Source organism: Phacochoerus africanus, chromosome 6 (genome assembly GCF_016906955.1).
Source record: "Phacochoerus africanus isolate WHEZ1 chromosome 6, ROS_Pafr_v1, whole genome shotgun sequence".
Taxonomy (NCBI): domain Eukaryota; kingdom Metazoa; phylum Chordata; class Mammalia; order Artiodactyla; family Suidae; genus Phacochoerus; species Phacochoerus africanus.
The window spans coordinates 118,530,615-118,549,650 of NC_062549.1; the positions used below are offsets into that span (position 1 = coordinate 118,530,615).

A 19,036-nucleotide genomic window follows, 5' to 3' on the forward strand; every position below is an offset into this window, starting at 1 on the left:
AAGCATTTCTATATTTTTACTTAAATATAAATTTACCCATAAATTTATAAATTTACCCATAAATTTCAGTTTACTTGTTTTTCTTATTTTTACTCCTTCATAGTTAAAGTAGTTGGGTATGTGACCTCTGAGAAAGGTGTTACTGCACCATTATATTAATTATAAATATACTATTGAATAATATTATATAATAATGAAAGGATTTTTGCAACTATTTTCTTTCAACTGAAGGTATAGTGGTCTAATTTAAGTGTCTTGAGACAAAAACAGTAAAACAGTAAAAAAAAAAAATCTAGAAAATAAGCATTATTCAAAATGTCAAATCATACAAATGTTAAAAGCCTTTTTCCTTTCATGACTTTTCTATATTTAAGGTATCTTAAAATAACATGAAAAACTTTTGAAATGATTTTATTTAATTCAAGATAACTACTGAATTCATATCTTTATTTATATTAAGACTGTTCTCAATGCTAAACTTGTCAACAGGTTTCAGTTAATAGGAAACCAGTATAATACACTTTTACACACAAGCTAAAAATAGTTAAGTTTTAGAAAATTAATATAGCATTTTTTCTTTAAAGTTCTCATAAATATGCCCAACAATTTGCATTTTGAAAATGTAAACCATCTCATAGTAGGAAACTGGAACTCAAGACTAATTTTACAAAACTGTTTCTAGAAAATAAATTCCTAATGCTTTGTGGTTTTTTTCATATATCCTATGCATCATTAGCAGAAGTGAACTATGATAAAAATACTGTTGAAATTCATTATATTAAAAACATTTTAACATATCAGTGAAAAAAATAAAAGCACATTATAGATATCTGTGCTCCATTTATGAACATAGATTGTAGGTAGACACTTCCATGATTCAACATTAATCTAGTATTTATTGAACACAGTGTGGAAGGTGCTGGAAACCCTACAGTAAAGGTGAGAACATTAATTACACAGCCTATTTCGTATGTATTGCTACTGAGGAAAACATAGACCACAGTTTAAAGATACTTTTCCATTTCTTTCATTATGACATCCTCACATTTCATTGTCACTTATGTACAAATATAAGATTACATGACTTTTCTTTTAAAACTTTGGATTTCAATTTATTTACTTCGAGGCATTTGAAGACTACTTCCTGACTTCAAAAGAAAAACATTCCATTGGTAGTGATGATTTTTTTCTTACTCAAATCAAAAGCTACTCTGTACATTAAAAAAAAAAAGAGAATGAAAAAGAAAAACCAATGCTTTACAGTGGGCGTTATTATATGAATGAGATGTTAAAATGACTTGCGCATGTGCATATGAAGCATTTACATTACAGTATGACCTTGCATTCAACAGCACAATTGACTGCACACTTAATGAGTCAACTATAAGTCATGGAGTGTTTCAAGAATAGTGGCAATTGACCAGGCTTGTGTTTCACAGCTGAAAGGACAGTATTGTCCATTCTCGTTGGTCAGTTCTGGAAGTCCTTTCCAAGGGGATCTTAAAGAAAGAAAAGGCATTTTATGAAATATAATCTAACACATAATCTTGTTGGATGAACAAAAGAGGCAATACACCTGGTGATTTTACCTTCTAGTATAGAAAACAATCACATGTAGACATTTACTACAAAATACAATAGGATATACTGAATGTTATGTATAAAGAATTTAGATTCAATCTTCAGGATTTAACACTTTCAAAAACAAAGGTATCCTGATATGTATTAAAAACAGAAGAGGAGTTCCCGTCGTGGCTCAGCGGTTAGTGAACCCGACTAGCACCCATGAGGACATGGGTTCGATCCCTGGCCTTGCTCAGTGGGTTAAGGATCTGGTGTTGCCATGAGCTGTGGTGTAGGTTACAGACTCGGCTCGGATCCCATGTTGTTGTGGCTGTGGTGTAGACCACTGGCTACAGCACTGATTCGATCCCTAGTCTGGGAACCTCCATATGCCGGGGGTGCAGCCCCAAAAAGACAAAATGACAAAAAAAATTAAAAAATAAAAATAAAAACAGGAGTTCCCGTCGTGGCGCAGTGGTTAATGAATCCGACTAGGAACCATGAGGTTGCGGGTTTGGTCCCTGCCCTTGCTCAGTGGGTTAACGATCCGGCGTTGCTGTGGGCTGTGGTGTAGGTTGCAGACGCGGCTCGGATCCCGCGTTGCTGTGGCTCTGGCGTAGGCCAGTGGCTACAGCTCTGATTCAACCCCTAGCCTGGGAACCTCCATATGCCGAGGGAGCGGCCCAAGAAATAGCAACAATAACAACAATGACAAAAGACAAAAAATAAAATAAAATAAAATAAAAACAGAAGAAAACACCATTCCAAGCTATATACAATATAGAGACAAACATCCTCTCAGGCCTAATTTTCTTTCCTTTTTTTTGTCTTTTTGCCATTTCTTGGGCCGCTCCCATGGTATATGGAGGCCATGACGGGAACTCCCTAATTTTATTTCTTTTATTAAGCTTATGAGACTCAAATTTTAATTAGGTAAATGTATTATGTTTGATCTTGACAAAATTAGAAAACAAATATGATGAAATAATGAAGAAACATAGGATTATGATTAAGGAAAAAATGCCCATTAAAACAATCTAAATTTTTACATTAATTTCTCATCCTCTTGAATTATATTAGTTTGTATTTATTGTGCATTTATTATTTCCTAATACTAAGTGCTTTATATACATTATCTCATTTAATGCTCATAGCAACACTAAAAGGTAGGTATCATAACTATTCCTCTCTCCTACAGAGGAGTCAAGAGAAATTATGGAGGTTGTTCTGGATCTCACTATCGGAACGCAACGTTATTAGCATATCAAATTTATTCTTCATTTCAATGTAACATAATCCCTTAAATCAGGCAGTGGCAACAGAAAGAAGGGGGGGCTGACAAAGACCGTATCGAGCTAGAATCAAGTCTCCACAAATACCTAGATGTTCCGGAGAGGTAATGATATAAAAATAAAAGTACCTGGGGTGTTTGAACTTGCAGAGCATGATAATGGTAATACTCTAACAACAATGGGAACTACAGGAAGAAAAATGTGTGCGAGGAAATGAGCAATGGCAGAAGGACATCAGGTAGTTGAAAAGCAGAAATGGAATTTTTTTCTTTTTACAGCTGCACCTGCCGCATATGGAAGTTCTCAGGCTAGGGGTCCAATCGGAGCTGCAGCTGCCCACCGATACCACAGCCACAGCAACGCAGATCTGAGCCGCATCTGTGACCTACACCACAGCTTGTGGCAGCTCTGGATCCTTAATCCACTGAGCATAGCTAGGGATCAAACCCACACTCTCATGGACACTAGCTGGGTTCTTACCCCCCTGAGCCGCAATGGGAACTCCTAGAAAGGGTCTTCCTAAGTGGCTTCACCAGAGTGGTGAGGGCAAAACAGCAGCCAGACTGCATGTGGTGATGACTGAGTGGGTGGTCAAAAAGCAGAAAAAAATGAGGTTAATTATACAGAAAATGTGCTAAAAACAGAATGATAAAGCAAGGCTTGAGGTAGGAAAACCACAAAGGGACTTTATTTAGGGTGGGCTGGCAGACATTCTTGTAGTTTAGGAAGGAAGGAAAAGTGGAATACCAAGAAAGGCAATTACTGAGCAAGGTCATGGAATAGCTGGGAGGGATGGGAAATAGGCAAAAGCAGAAGAATGATTTCTGGAGTGCAAGGTATTTTCACTTCTCGTGGACAAAAGGGAAGAAAGAGGAGATAAATGCAAATAATAAAAAATACTGAGACAATAAAGATGCAATAGAAGAATGTTCACAGCACGCAGACTTCAAACTTAATCTCTAGATGAGGCAGAATTATGGGAGGACTGAGGTTTTTCCCTGACTATGTTTAAGCTAATGAAAAGAAACACTGAAAAAAAAAAAAAACCTGACAACATTCATAGTGATAGATGGAAGTCCCTCATGTTCTTGTAGTAGAGGAGATATAATCTGCATGTTTATGCAGAATTATTCTGAGCAATAAGAAGTACATATACTTAGGTTTAAACTAGAATCTGTGAAACTCAGACAGCTTTTGACTGAGTTATATCACCTTATAAAGACACAAAACTCTGACACTATTTATCTGCCAAAATTAGGACCAAGGAGGTGGCAAATGGATTTAAAATAGTCAAAAGACTAACTCTGATGTTTTAATTATAATGAAATCATTTCTGAAATTTATTTTTTGATATCTTTTTTTTTTTTTTTTTTTGTGGTCACATGTGTGGAAGTCCTGGGCTAGGGATCAAACCCAACCCAAGCTGCTGCAGTGACAATGCTGGATCCTTCACCTGCTGCACCACAAAGGAACTCCATATATATATATTTTTTTGTCTTTTGTCTTTTTGTTGTTGTTGTTGCTATTTCTTGGGCCGCTCCGCGGCACATGGAGGTTCCCAGGCTAGGGGTTGAATCGGAGCTGTAGCCACCGGCCTACGCCAGAGCCACAGCAACGTGGGATCCGAGCCGTGTCTGCAACCTACACCACAGCCCACGGCAACGCCGGATCGTTAACCCACTGAGCAAGGGCAGGGACCGAACCCTCAACCTCATGGTTCCTAGTCGGATTCGTTAACCACTGCGCCATGACGGGAACTCCCATATTTTTTGATATATCTTCAAATTAGTTAACTCAAAAGGCCCAGACTGAATATTTTTAGTTTTTGTATTTATTCTGTGTTAATTACATACAAAGATAATCTGCTAAATTTTAAAAATCAAAGACAATTATACCATATGTATAAATCATGCAATATCAAGTCTTTACATTAAAATAAATAACAACTTAAAAGAGTTAAAGAAGGTAAAGGGAGTTCCCGTGGTGGCGCTGAGGAATCAAATCCAACTAGGAACCATGAGGATGCAGGTTTGATCCCTGGCCTCACTCAGTGGGTTAAGGATCCAGCATTGCCATGAGCTGTGGTGTAGGTCACAGACATGGCTTGGATCCCAAGTTGCTGTGGCTGCAGTGTAGGCCGGCAGCTGTAGCTCCGATTTGATCCCTAGCCTAGGAACCTCCGTATGCCAAAAGTTCGGCCCTAAAAAAGCAAAAAAATAAAAAAGAGTTAAAAGAAGGTAAAAATTACAAAGACCTTATGTTGACGAGTAAAGTTTTCGAATTTCATTGAGATACCTAGTGTATATAGAAATGAATTCTAAGGAAATGCCATTCACTTAATATCTAATAAACTGACTAAACACTAGTTTTGGAAATTGCGTTCCCCTGAAGACTTACCGCTCTAGATGAACATAATGTCGAGAAAGAACATTTTTAACCAAAAATATAGTCTTTGCAGTAGCCTCTGGACCCATCAATTTGGAAAAATATAATTTCGCACGAAGAAAATATCCAACGGGCCACAGCCACTCCTAAAAAAGATAATTTAAAAGTGAAGGAAAGACAGAGCTGTGAATACCTAAAATTCTTGAAAAATAACTTTAATTGAAAACTCAAAGAAGAGAAATGAAATCCTTACAGGTCCTTGGTGATAATTGAAACCTTTAGCAAGATTGTAGTTGTCATTGTCTAAGGCATTGTCATAAGTTCCACAGTAAACCATATCACTGCAAAATGATTGAAATACAGGTTAAAAAAAAAAGATGAGGTATTATACAGGAAGCATTAGAAAAAATTTCCTAATAGCACAGGCAATAAGGAATCAAATTGTTTTGTCTTCCAATCTGTAGACCAAAGCTCATCATCCCTTTAACCTTAAGCTGGTATATACTTAATTTTGAGGATTTTAAGAATGTGTTAGAGAATGATTAACAAACGCTTACTGGCTAATACAAAAAATATAAAATATTCAGGCATCTTGCCTTTAAGGAGTTACCCTGATACTAGATATTGGTTAATTATATCACCAGGCCTCAAATATGCTTATAACAATTATACACAAAATAATCTGTATTAGTGAACATTAAAAATAAGGTTATATTAATTATTATTAATAAGGCTGGTTTTTAAACTTCTCCAAGAAGTTATTTTAAAATTAATTAAAATTAGTACATTATACGAATAGCAACTGAATACACAGAGAATTTATACACACATATAAACCAAAGTATTACAAACACTGCAACATTTAATATAAGATAGTTTTATCTATACTCTGTTTAATTAATCTCTTTTTTTTTTCCTTTTAGTGAGATAGAACTTGCCACATGGGTAAGCTTTAACTGTGGGTTTTAGTTTTGACCAGTGGTTCTTACCTCCTCTGAAAATGTAGAGAACACTTTAGAATGCAGAGAGGTACACACATATAAAATGTTGCATCTCAAGACTGAATTGAGTATGTAATAAGTCAGGAGAAATCTACAAAGGTGGGGGGTAGTATAGAAATGCAGCTTTCTCATACATGACAGAGAAAGCAAACTGATGATAGGTATCAGGCTTTAAAGCAAAACAGTAGAAGAAAAACAGAAAGTCATCAGAAACTCAAGGAAAAAACAAATACTGAAAAAGAAAAGAAATGTGACAAACACATAATTATAAAAACAAAATTATTTATTGGTTTAAATAAAAATAGTGGTGTAATTACTTAGGGAGGATGGAAAGGGTTTGTGGTGAGGTAAGAATAGAGTTAAATCTTCTTCTCTCATCACATGAAGTAAGCAGATAATGTCTAATATTTAAAAGACTTGAGTTCCCATCGTGGCTCAGTGGTTAACAAATCCTACTAGGAACCATGAAGTTGCTGGTTCAATCCCTTGCCTTGCTCAGTGGGTTAAGAATCCGGCATTGCCGTGAGCTGCAGTGTAGGCTTGGATCTGGCGTTGCTGTGGCTCTGGCGATTAGACCCCTAGCCTGGGAACCTCCATATGTCACGGGTGTGGCCCTGAAAAGCAAAAAAAAAACAAAAAACAAAAAACAAAAAACCCAAAAAACAAACAAAACCCTTTTATTTATTTACTTTTGCTTTTAGGGCTGCACCTGTGGCATATGGATGTTCCTAGGCTAGAGTGTGGAATTACAGCTACAGCTGTCAGCCTACACTGCAGCTCATAGCAACGCTAGATCCCTGGCCCAGGGCTGGGGATCAAACCCACATCCTTTGGACACTAGTCAGATTCGTTTCCGCTGTGCCACAACTGGAACTCCTCCAACAATGTTCTTAATACTTATATTCCAATTCACCCTGGAGCCAAAGTTTTCACACCAAGATTAAATACAATCATATATTAAACATAATATGAACTGCATTCTTAATACTTACTCTGGATCCAAAGTTTTCATGCCAAGAGGACCAAGCAACTTTTTTTCTGCAATCTCCAAAGCCTTCCATGCTCTCTCAATAGTAAAGAGCTCTGGGGCCTAATGAATGTTAAAAACAAATACACAAACTTAAGATCACAATAGAATTGGTTTCTACCCAGACTGGAACATAAACTATTTATAAACTTGGAAAAGAATGAAAACTTTAAAAATGCAGTGTGGGGAGTTCCCGTCGTGGCGCAGTGGTTAACAAATCCGACTAGGAACCATGAGGTTGCGGGTTCAATCCCTGCCCTTGCTCAGTGGGTTAAGGATCTGGCGTTGCCGCGAGCTGTGGTGTAGGTTGCAGACGCGGCTCGGTTCCCGAGTTGCTGGGGCTCTGGCATAGGCTGGCGGCTACAGCTCCAACTGGACCCCTAGCCTGGGAACCTCCGTATTCCGTGGGAGCGGCCCAAGAAATGGTAAAAAGACAAAAAAAAAAAAATGCAGTGTGGGTTACAATTTGAGTGCAGATGCCTAATCAGACCTAATGCTATCAGGCCAACCTCGAGGCTCTGATCTTGGCCTTAGAGCTAATTAGGAAAGCTGTTTGGGTTATTATTTCCTTGTGTCACTTAAGAAAGTACACTAGCTCCAAAAGGAAGGTACCATAGCTACAATGAAGGTGAAACACATTTAAACCTACATAATTAATTCTTCAGAAGATTTATAGTAACCTCCCGTAAGTTTTTTGTTGTTGTTGTTTTGCTTTTCAGGGCTGCACCTGTAAGCATATGGAGGTTCCCAGGCTAGGGGTCTAATCAGAGCTGTAGCTGCCAGTCTATACCACAGCCACAGCAATGCAGGATCCAAGCTGCATCTGTGACCTACAGCACAGCTCACGGCAAACCAGGATCCTTAACCCACTGAGCAAGGCCAGGGATTGAACCTGGGTCCTCATGGATGCTAGTCAGCCTCGTTAACCACTGAGCCACGATAGGAACTCCTCCTTTAAGTTTATCTGGGAGTTCCCATCGTGGCTTAGTGGTTAATGAATCCGACTAGGAACATGAGGTTGCAGGTTTAATCCCTGGCCTTGCTCAGCGGGTTAAGTGGGATCAGGTGTTGCCGGGAGCTGTGGTATAGGTTGCAGACACGGCTTGGATCCCGCATTGCTGTGGCTCTGGTGTAAGCTGGAGGCTACAGCTCCAATTTGACCCCTAGCCTGGGAACCTCCATATGCCGTGGGAGCAGCCCAAGAAATGGCAAAAAGACAAAAAAAAAAAAAGTTTATCTGGAACTTATTTTTTGCTTTTAGGGTCATAATAAAATACAGAAGAATTTGCAATCCAACAGCATGAGTAAATCTACTCGGGATATGCGAAGGAGAGAAAGTATTGGTGACTAAGAATCTGCATTAATTTTATTATTTTTAAAATTTACTTTTTAATTTTATTAGAGTATAGATATTTACAATATTGTATTAGTTTCAAGTGTACAACAAAGTGTATAGAATTAGTCATACATACAAACATATCCATTCTTTTTCCCATACCGGTTATTACAAGTTATTGAGTAGATTTTCCTGTGCTATACAGTAGGTTCTCGTTTATCATCTATTTTATACAATAGTGTCTATATGTTATTCCCACCCTCCTAATTCTTCCCTCCCTCAACGTTTTCACCTATGATAACCATAAAATTCGTTTATGAAATGTGAGTTTCTGTTTTTTAAAATAAGTTCTTTTGTATCATTTTTATTAGATTCTACATGAGTGATATCATATGATATTTAAATGTTAAATGAAACCAAATGCACGCTTACCCAAAGCTACCTCCATATATCTTTGTATTTTTTATTCTACTATAATTAATAGTACTACATTGAATCCTTTTTGACAAAGTGGAAACATCTAGGCAGGTGCAGAAGAATACATACCTTCTCTCTTTTACCGTACTTTATTTTTAGACAAAATACAGATAAAATAAGGAGAGTCTAGAATTCTTGGCTAGACAGAACTAATCACAGTCACACAACAAAGAAAACAGAATGTGAACTGAAGCTACCATATTAGTTCACGAGTCCAGATATTTCCAATGAGTGTGTTGAGGCACTGGTCAGGCACGGGTGCGCTGAAATAAAGATGCCCTCAGCTTTCGGGGCAGGCAGGTGGGGGCCAGGGGCTAACGGAAGCAGCTGGATCTGGCAGCCACCTAATCCATTTAGACCAGTGTGCTGTACAAGTATCATTTTCTGTGTGTTATGATATAGAAAACACTGGGAAGAACTTCATTGGTCCTCATCCATTATTTTCTATTTTTTTAACACTCCATGTTTTAGGTTAAGGGTGATATGCATAATGCTTTATTCATTAGAAAAGACCGTATAAAAGTAACTGGTAAACAATATACTTTTTAGCAGTTCAATCAACTTGAAAACAAATGGGAACGAAGAACTAAATAAATCCTAGCACAACATTTTTGAAATTTGAAGATAACAAGTCACTTACCACAACCATTGCTATGGTAAAATTAGGCCTGAGCTGGTAGTCGCACCAAGGGCTTGAAGCTCCATAGCTATCTTTGTACACGCCACGTTTGTGCACCAGATTGGGATGCTTTTCATTGACATCTGAAGGGTCTTCCGACACATAAAAGAACTTTTCGAAGTGGTCTTGTATTTTTCTGTTCCACTCATCATATGAGACTCTCACAACCTTTCCTGAAACATTATAAAAGACTTGGTAGTTTTAAGCATTCAAAGAAACCTATATATTTAGTTACAGTAAACTGACTAAATAAATCACTCACTTTTTTTTTTTTTGTCTTTTTGCCATTTCTTGGGCTGCTCCCGCAGCACATGGAGGTTCCCAGGCTAGGGGTCTAATCAGAGCTGTAGCTGCTGGCCTACGCCAGAGCCACAGCAACTCGGGATCCGAGCCGTGTCTGCAACCTACACCACAGCTCATGGCAATGCCGGATCCTTAACCCACTGAGCAAGGCCAGGGATTGAACCAGCGACCTCATGGTTCCTAGTTGGATTCATTAACCACTGAGCCATGACGGGAACTCCAATCATTCACTTTTTGAAAGTATCAGGGGAGTTCCCATTGTCGTGGTGTAGGTTGCAGATGTGGCTTGGATCCCGTATTCCTGTGGCTGTGGTGTAGGCTGGCAGCTCCAATAACCCCTAGCCTGGGAACCTCCATATGCTGTGGATGCAGCCCTAAAAAGAAAGAAAAAAAAAAAGTGTCAGGGTACTAGCCAGAAAGTAAAATTATCTTTCATTATATTACCAAAAAAGGATTAGACTGTAACAAATGATCCCAGATCATTTGTCTTTGTTTGGATCACTCTTACATTTGATGAACTTGTCTTTATTAAGCACTCGAAAGGAGGTTAGCTGAACTGAGAGGTGCCAGAAATGTAATATATATACTGTATTTTATTGACTTAGTACCACCCAAAGAATGTAAAATAGTTCATTAATAATTTCATATTGATTACTTGTTGAATATTTAGCATATATTGAGCTAATAAAAATATCATAACTAATTCACTTGTGTCTTTTAACTTTTGTAAATGTAGGTACTAGAAATTTTTCTGTTTTTTGGCTTTTTAGGGCCATATCTGAAGCATATGGAGGTTCCCAGGCTAGGGGTCAAATCAGAGCTGTAGCTGCCGACCTACACCACAGCCACAGCAATGCCAGATCCGAGCCACGTCTGTGACCTACACCACTGCTCAGGGCAACACCAGATCCTTAACCCACTGAGTGAGGCCAGGGATTGAACCTGCGTCCTCATGGATACTAGTCAGAGTCATTACCTCTGAGCCATGACGGGAAGTGCTGGTACTAGAAAATTTTAAATTACATATGTGACTTAAATTATATTTCTATTGGATAGCACTGTTCTAGAAAAAGATATGTAAAGATATAATTGTTGACCAAAAGGCAACCTGTGCACAGTCATACTTAGGAAAAAAATAAGTATGGTGCTCTTTATATCTCAGGTCAAAGTTGCTAAGAACATATGGTTAGTAATCAGGTTTGTTATAATTTTCATACTAGTAAAGTAATGGTTTATCTTTCCTTTTCATCTTAAAGGTTTTCTAATATTAGTTTATTGAGTCAAATGATGATGACATAGGTTAAGAACACAGACAGTACTGGAGTTTCCGCTGTGTCACAGCAGTTTAAGGATCTGGTATTACCTCTGTGGCTGTGCAGGTTCAATCTCCAGCCCAATGCAGTGGGTTAAGGATCCACCATTGGTGCAGCTGTGGCATGGCTCATGGCTGTGGCTTGGATTCATTCAGTCCCTGGTGTGGGAACTTCCATATGCCATGGATGTGGGCAAAAAAAGAAAAAAAAAAAAAAGAATATAGACTGTACATTTGGAGTTTCTTTGTAAATAAACAGCTTACCGTGTCTTTTTACTGTCACTTCATGATAAGGAAAAATATTTTTTTTGGATAATTCCAGCAACCAACGAACAGCAGATTTACTCAGGCCCACAATTTCCACAGCAGACCCATCTCTAAAATTAAAAACAGAATTTTATTCTGTGACTATGAGGAATTTAAGCACTGTTTAAGGTCATTTAAGAAACAATTTTTATGAATTATATAATGTATTACAAAAATGACTATAAGAAACCTCACTTTATGGGGATATATACAAATATATAAGAAATCACTTCTCTTATTATTTTGCCATTGCTGTCTTTTTTTTTTTGGCCTTTTTGCCTTTTTTTTTTTCCTAGGGCCGCTCCCACAGCACATGGAGATTTCCAGGCTAGGGGTCTGATAGGAGCTATAGCTGCTGGCCTATGCCAGAGCCACAGCAACGCCAGATCCCAGCTGCGTCTGCGACCTACACCACAGCTCACAGCAACGCCGGATCCCTAACCCACTGAGCAAGGTCAGGGATCGAACCCGCAACCTCGTGGTTCCTAATTGGATTCGTTAACCACTGAGCCACAAACAGCAACTCCATTGCTATTACTGTCTTAATACGGTTTTAGAAAATTCTATGAAGTAAAATGGAGATTATGGCGTGAAAGGAGATAGCTGCTGGAAAAAGGCGGAAGTAGGACTCACGGAATACTGAGATAGAGTTCCAGAGAAAAAGACAGAAAAATGAAATATAAGACTAGAGAAAGCCAGGGAAGGTGAACGATCATACTCTGAAAGCTCATTTTTAAGGAAAATGAAAAGGGAAGTACAAGGTCTAATCCTTTACCAAAATAAACAGGTTTTTAAAAGAATTTGCAAAATATGTAATAGCAACTACTATTCAATAATTCTTTTTGGCAATTCTGATCAAAGATAAAATTTGGAATAATAAAACAAGTTTCTCAGGCATGATATTATAGTAAGCATTTGAAATCATAAAAAGAAATGATAGGATAAAATATAAAAAATTCATGGGAAAAATGTTTAGAAAGTGAAAGGATTTCATAAAAGACAGGACAATTAGTTATTTTCCATATTTATACAACATAAGCATAAAGAAATGTTTACAATGACAGCACTTCAGGTTATAGAGGAATGTCTTAACCACAGGGAAAATGAATCAGAAACTTTCCTTTGAGATGCTTGTAGGTAATCAACCCGTGAAAGTGGCTTTACTTGCTGACTTATATCGAGAGGATTATGTGTGTGCATATTGGGGGAGAGAAAAGAGTGACTGAAGGGGAAATGGGAGGACGATTTTGACTGATGATTTAACATGAAGACTTCGTGATTAATAGAATAAAAGATTCCACAAGTATGTGATTTTAGAAAAGATATAACTATATAAGCACTAGAAAAGAAACACTACCTTGGAGTGGCTGGGATTCCTTTGTTTCTGGCTCTGTCACTTTCTCCCATTTTATCCATCCAGGTACCACAATTTAGGCGGTTTCCTCCATAAACAAATCCTGTTTCTTCATCAACCCCTGCCGTTATGTTAAAACCTACCAAAGAAAGAAAACATTTACAAAATTTAAAAGGAATATAGCAAATCAAGACAAACACCCTGGAGATAAATTTGGTAATACTTTAAAAGGTGAAGATGTGCCTAATCTACTGCATGGTAATTTCATTTCTAGACACATACGCCAGAGAAACCCTTACCTATATGCACGTGGAGTCACACACAAGAATATGCATTACAACACTTCTTGTAGTAGCAAGAAAAGAAATAACTGCTGAGTAGAGGAACAGATAAACACTATGGTCTATTCATATAATGGAAAGCCCTCTATACCATTTAAGATTAATGAACTAGGATTTACATAAAGCAAGATAGATAAAGCCTCAAAACAGAATAACTGAGTAAATAGGTTGCAAAAGGATACTTATAATAAGATGACTTTTCTGTAAAAAATACAGATAGTATTAATACATATATCTTTATATATATATGGTTATATCTAATGTGATAGTTTTGCATAAAATTATAAAATAATATTTATACATTATTTAGTATATATTATAATATACTGAATATATACTGAATTATATATCATATATAATTTACACATACTCAAACATACACGAACACACAAAGTGCAAAAAAAATACATGGAAATAGTAAACCCTGATTATAAGATAGTCATTAATTCCAGAGTGAGGTAAGAGAAAGAGTCAGAGATGAAGCTTTAGATATATCTGTGATGTTTTGTTTCTTTTCAAAATGAAAGAGAAAGGTATGGAGAAAATATGGCCAAACGTTAATATCTGTCTAATTTCAGTTCTAGGTTCAAAGCATAATTTAGATTATTTTCATATGTTGAGATACTTCACAGTTAAAATTAAAAGTTAAAATAACTCAGAGGTGATTAACACAGATGTACAAATCGTCAACAAAATATTGGAAAACCAAATTCAACTTGAAAATCAAGTGGGATTTATCCTAGGGATGTAAGCATGGTTCAATGTTTGCAAATCAATCAATGTGATACACTACATTAACAAACTGAACAATAAAAATCATATGATTATCTCAATAGGTGTAGAAAATTTAACACCTATTTAAGATAAAAACTTTCAACAAAATGGGTATAAAGGGAATGTATCTCAACATAATAAAGGCCATATATGAAAAGCCCATAGCTAATATCATACTCAACGGTGAAAAGCTGAAAGCTTTCCTGCTGGGTTCAGGAACAAGACAGGGATGTCCACTCTCACAGCTTCTATTCAACATAGTATTGGATGTACGGGAAGCCACAGCAATCAGACAATAAAAAGAAATAAAAGGAATCCAAACTGGAAGTGGAAGAGGTAACACCTGCCTTGTTTGTAGATGACATGATACTATACACAGAAAATCCTAAAGACACCACCAAGAGATGAATAGAGCTCATCAATGAATATGGTAAAGTTGCAGGATACAAAATTCATATTCAGAAATCTGTTGTGCTTTTATACACTAACAATGAACTATCATAAACAAATTAAGAAAACAATCCCATTTATAATTACATCAAAAGAATAAAATACCTAAAAATAATCTAACCAAGGAGGTAAAAAACCCCTAAGTGGAAAACTATAAGACATTGATGAAAGAAACTGAAGACAATACAAATGGAAAATACACATTGCTCATGAACTGAAAGAATTAAATTGTTAAAATGGCCATATTACCAAGGCAAACCACACATTCAATGCAATACTTATCAAAATACCAAAGACAGTTTTCACAGAACTATAACAAATAATTCTAAAATTTTATGGAAACACAGAAGACCCCAAAGAGCCAAAACAACTCGAGAAAGGAGAACAAAATACCCTGTAGTGGGGAATCAAGATGCCAGAGTAAGAGGACATGGAGCTCACCACCCCCCAACCACAATATGAAAAATACAACAACACATGGAATAGTTCTCAAGGAAAAATAACTGGAAACAGCAGAAGAACTCCTACACAACCAAGGCTGTAAAAAGGATTCCTACATAACCAGCTAGCATGAGACAATAAGCACCGAGTTGGAAACTGTGCCCCTGGGAGGGAAATAAGAGGAAAGAGATGTCACATTACTCACTGTGAGAAGCAGAGTGGGTTGAGTCACAGACTGGGTGTCCCAATCCTGGGGGCAGGGTCTACAAGGAGAAGACAAGGCCCCTAGGCTGATTAGAGAACTGCTGGGACAGAAAGAAAGGCCTGAGTAGCCCAGATCCTGCTTGTGAGGGTGCTGGCTTGCCATCAGACAGAGAGAAGTCTACCCTAGTGGCTGCTGCCTTCCTGTGCTCTGCAGTTTGAGCTGAGTGAATGCCCTGAGCCCACTCACTCCATACCATAGGTTGGTACTGGATCTTTAGTAGCCAGGTGCTGGGAAAAGATTTGATCTAGGGACACAGAAGGCAGCCTAGGGGCTTGGGTTGTGGTCCAGGTAGGATGGTGGTGGCCACTGTTGGCATTTAACTCTAACACTGCCACAGAAGCAGCCAAGACTTATTACAAGAGTGAAGCTGCCTCAGTTCCCACAACAATGCCATGATCCCCAGTGCCAGCTAAGTGAGCACTTGGGCTCTGCCCACTCTATGTGATAACCTTGCAGTATATCTGGGATGACTACAGCAGGGGAAAAAAACATGACCTTGGACTGTGTTTAAGAGGAGCCACATTCTTCTACACAGGCAGTGCCTTGGACCTCCATAAATGCATGAGCCCCACTTATAAAAGCACTCTTCTCCTTTGGGGCAAAGGCAAAGGAAAAATACATGCTTAAAAAGAAGAGAGCTAGCTTGAATCTGACCCTCAGGACATCTGCTCCAGCAACTTTGGAGCAGACCCTGTCCCTAAAAGGGAGGTGGCTGCCAATGAGCAGAAAGGAAGTCCCACCTCACATCCTCTAGAGCATAGCCTCTAGCTTCTACCAAACCAGCCACATCTTCTATTGAGGTGATAGTGGCCACACACCCTGAGGAGACATGGCTGGTGTCCACATTAAATCCAGATCTCACACCAAAGACATATGACATATGTAGCCTACACAGAGATGCTCCCACATAAAAACACCCTTTCTAGACCACAATAGATAACACTTTCACCTAATTCATGGAGACAGAGAAAGTTAAGTAAAATGAAAAGGCAGAGCACTCCCAGATGAAAGAGTAAGAAACACAAAGGACCCCAAAGAGCCAAAACAACCTTGAGAAAGGAGAACAAGATACCCTTCAGTGGGGAATCTTGAAAACCTCTGAAAAACAAATAGTGGAACAGAGATAATCAATCTATCAAACCATGTGTTCAAAAAGTTAGTTTAACAGAGAACTAAAAACTATAAAGACCCAATTAAAAATATACAATTCGATTCCTTAGATAAAAAGCACTCTAGAAACAATGAATAGCAGACTAAATGACACAGAAAATGCATAAATTATGTGGAAGATAGAATAATGGAATCACCCAATCAAAACAGCAGATAGAAAGACAAATGAAAAAAAAAAAGAATCTCAAAGCAACATATGAGATCTATGGAATAGTATGAAATCTGCCAACATCTGCATTTTAAGGGTTCCAGAAGGAGAAGAGAGAAAGAAGGAGTTCAAAAATATATTTGAAGAAGTTATGGCTGAAAACTTCTTAAACCTAAAGAAGGAAGAAGGTATCTAGTAACAGGAGGCACAGAGGGTCCCAATTAGATGAACCCAAACAGACCCACACCAAGACATACCATATTTAAAATTGCAAAAGTCAAAGAGAGAATTCTAAAAGCAGTAAGAAAAACAAAGAGTTATATACAAAGGAACCCTTATATGTCTATTAGATGATTTCTCTGCAGAAATTTTGCAGGCCAGGAGGGAGAGGCAGGATATATTCAAAGTCCTGAAAGGGAAAACCCTACAATGTAGAATACTCTGTCCAGCAATACTGTAATTTAGAACAGAAGTAGAAAAAAAGAATTTCTCAGACAAGCAAAAACTAAAGGAATTCAACAATACTAAACCTACCTTATAGTCTACACCTCAAAACTATTAGAACAGATAAATTAATTTGGCAAGGCTGTAGGATACAAGATTAATATACAAAAATCTGTTCCATTTCTATATACAAATAATGAAAAATCAGAAAGAGAAAGTGAAAAAAAAAATCTTGTTTAAATTGCATCAAAAACACCTAGGGATAAACTTAACCAAGGAGTTTAAAGACCTATATTCTGATAACTACAAAACACTGATGATGGAAACTGAAGATGGTTCTAAGAAATGGCAAGATATACTACTGGATTGGAAGAATTAAAATAGACATACTAGCCAAAATAGTTACAGATTTAATGTAATCCCTATCAAAATACTCATGACATTTTTTTCCCCACAGAACTAGAACAGATAATCCTACAATTTATATGGAACCAAAAAAGACCCTGAATTGCCAAAGCAATCCTGAGAAGAAAGAACAAAGCTGGGGTTATAACCCTCACAGACTTCAGACTCTACCACAAAGCTATAGTAATCAAAACAGTGTGGTACAAAACCACACAAAGTTCAATGGTACAGAATAGAGAGCTCAGAAATAAACCCACACATCTATGGTCAAATAATCTACAACAAAGGAGGTAAGAATATATAATGGAGAAAAGACAGACTTTTCAATAAGTTGTGCTGGGAAAACTGGACAGCCACAAGTAAAACATTGAGATAAGAAGTCTTTGACACTATATACAAAAATAAACTTAAAATAGTTTAAAGACCTAAATGTAAGACCTGAAGCCATAAACTCTGAGAACATAGGCAGAACACTCTGCAATAAATCATAGCAGTATTTTCTTTTTTTCATTCTTTCTTTTTTTTTTTTTTTTGTCTTTTTGCTATTTCTTGGGCCGCTCCCATGGCATATGGAGGTTCCCAGGCTAGGGGTCTAATCAGACCTGTAGCCACCGGCCTACGCCAGAGCCGCAGCAACATGGGATCCGAGCCGCGTCTGCAACCTACACCACAGCTCACGGCAACGCCGGATCGTTAACCCACTGAGCAAGGGCAGGGACTGAACCCGCAACCTCATGGTTCCTAGTCGGATTCGTTAACCACTGCGCCACGACGGGAAATCCCTCTTTTTTTCTTTTTTCTTTTTTTTTTTTTTTAGTCTTTTGTCCTTTTAGGGCTGCACCCACGGCATATGGAGGATCCCAGGCTAGGGGTCTAATTGGAGCTGTTGCTGCCAGCCTATACCACAGCCACAGCCACAGCAACGCCAGATCCAAGCCACGTCTGCGACCTACACCACAGCTCATGGCAACGCAGAATCTTTAACCCACTGAGCGAGACCAGGGATCGAACCCGCAACTTCATGGTTCCTAGTTGGATTCATTTCTGCTGTGCCATGATGGGAACTCCCATAGCAATATTTTCTTGCATCCATCTCCAAAGGCAAAAGAAATAAAAGCAAAAATAAACAAATGGGACATAATTAAACTTAAAAGCTTTTGTAAAACAAAGGAAACCATCAATAGAATGAAAAGAAAACCTTAGAGGATGAGAGATGATATTTGCTACTAATGCGAGCAACAAGAAGTTAATATCCAAAATATAAAACAGCTAATACAGCTCATGATAAAAAAACACCTCAAACAATCCAATAAAAAAATAGGCAGAATACTTGAATAGACATTTTTCCAAAGAAGACATATAGATGGCTAACAGATACATCAAAAGAGGCCCAACACTGCTGTTGTTAGGGAAATGCATATCAAAACCACAAAGAGATATCACCTCACACCTGTCAGAGTGGCTCTCATCAAGAAGTCTACAAATAGCAAATGTTGGAGAGGATGTGGAAAAAAATGAACTCTCCTACAATGCTGGGAAAGTAAACTGGCATAGCCACTATGG

General features: G+C 37.7%; 1 protein-coding gene across 1 annotated transcript in view; it reads right to left on the minus strand.

Moving 5' to 3' along the window:
* Positions 1–876: 876 nt before the first annotated feature.
* The window catches only part of AGL (amylo-alpha-1, 6-glucosidase, 4-alpha-glucanotransferase), a 78,477-nt gene continuing 60,317 nt past the window's right edge, over positions 877–19,036 (minus strand). Inside the window, 7 exon segments of the mRNA XM_047785215.1 lie at positions 877–1,499; positions 5,253–5,386; positions 5,494–5,581; positions 7,234–7,331; positions 9,722–9,933; positions 11,640–11,752; positions 13,039–13,174. Coding sequence (XP_047641171.1) covers positions 1,382–1,499; positions 5,253–5,386; positions 5,494–5,581; positions 7,234–7,331; positions 9,722–9,933; positions 11,640–11,752; positions 13,039–13,174 — 899 coding nt within the window. The 3' untranslated portion in view covers positions 877–1,381.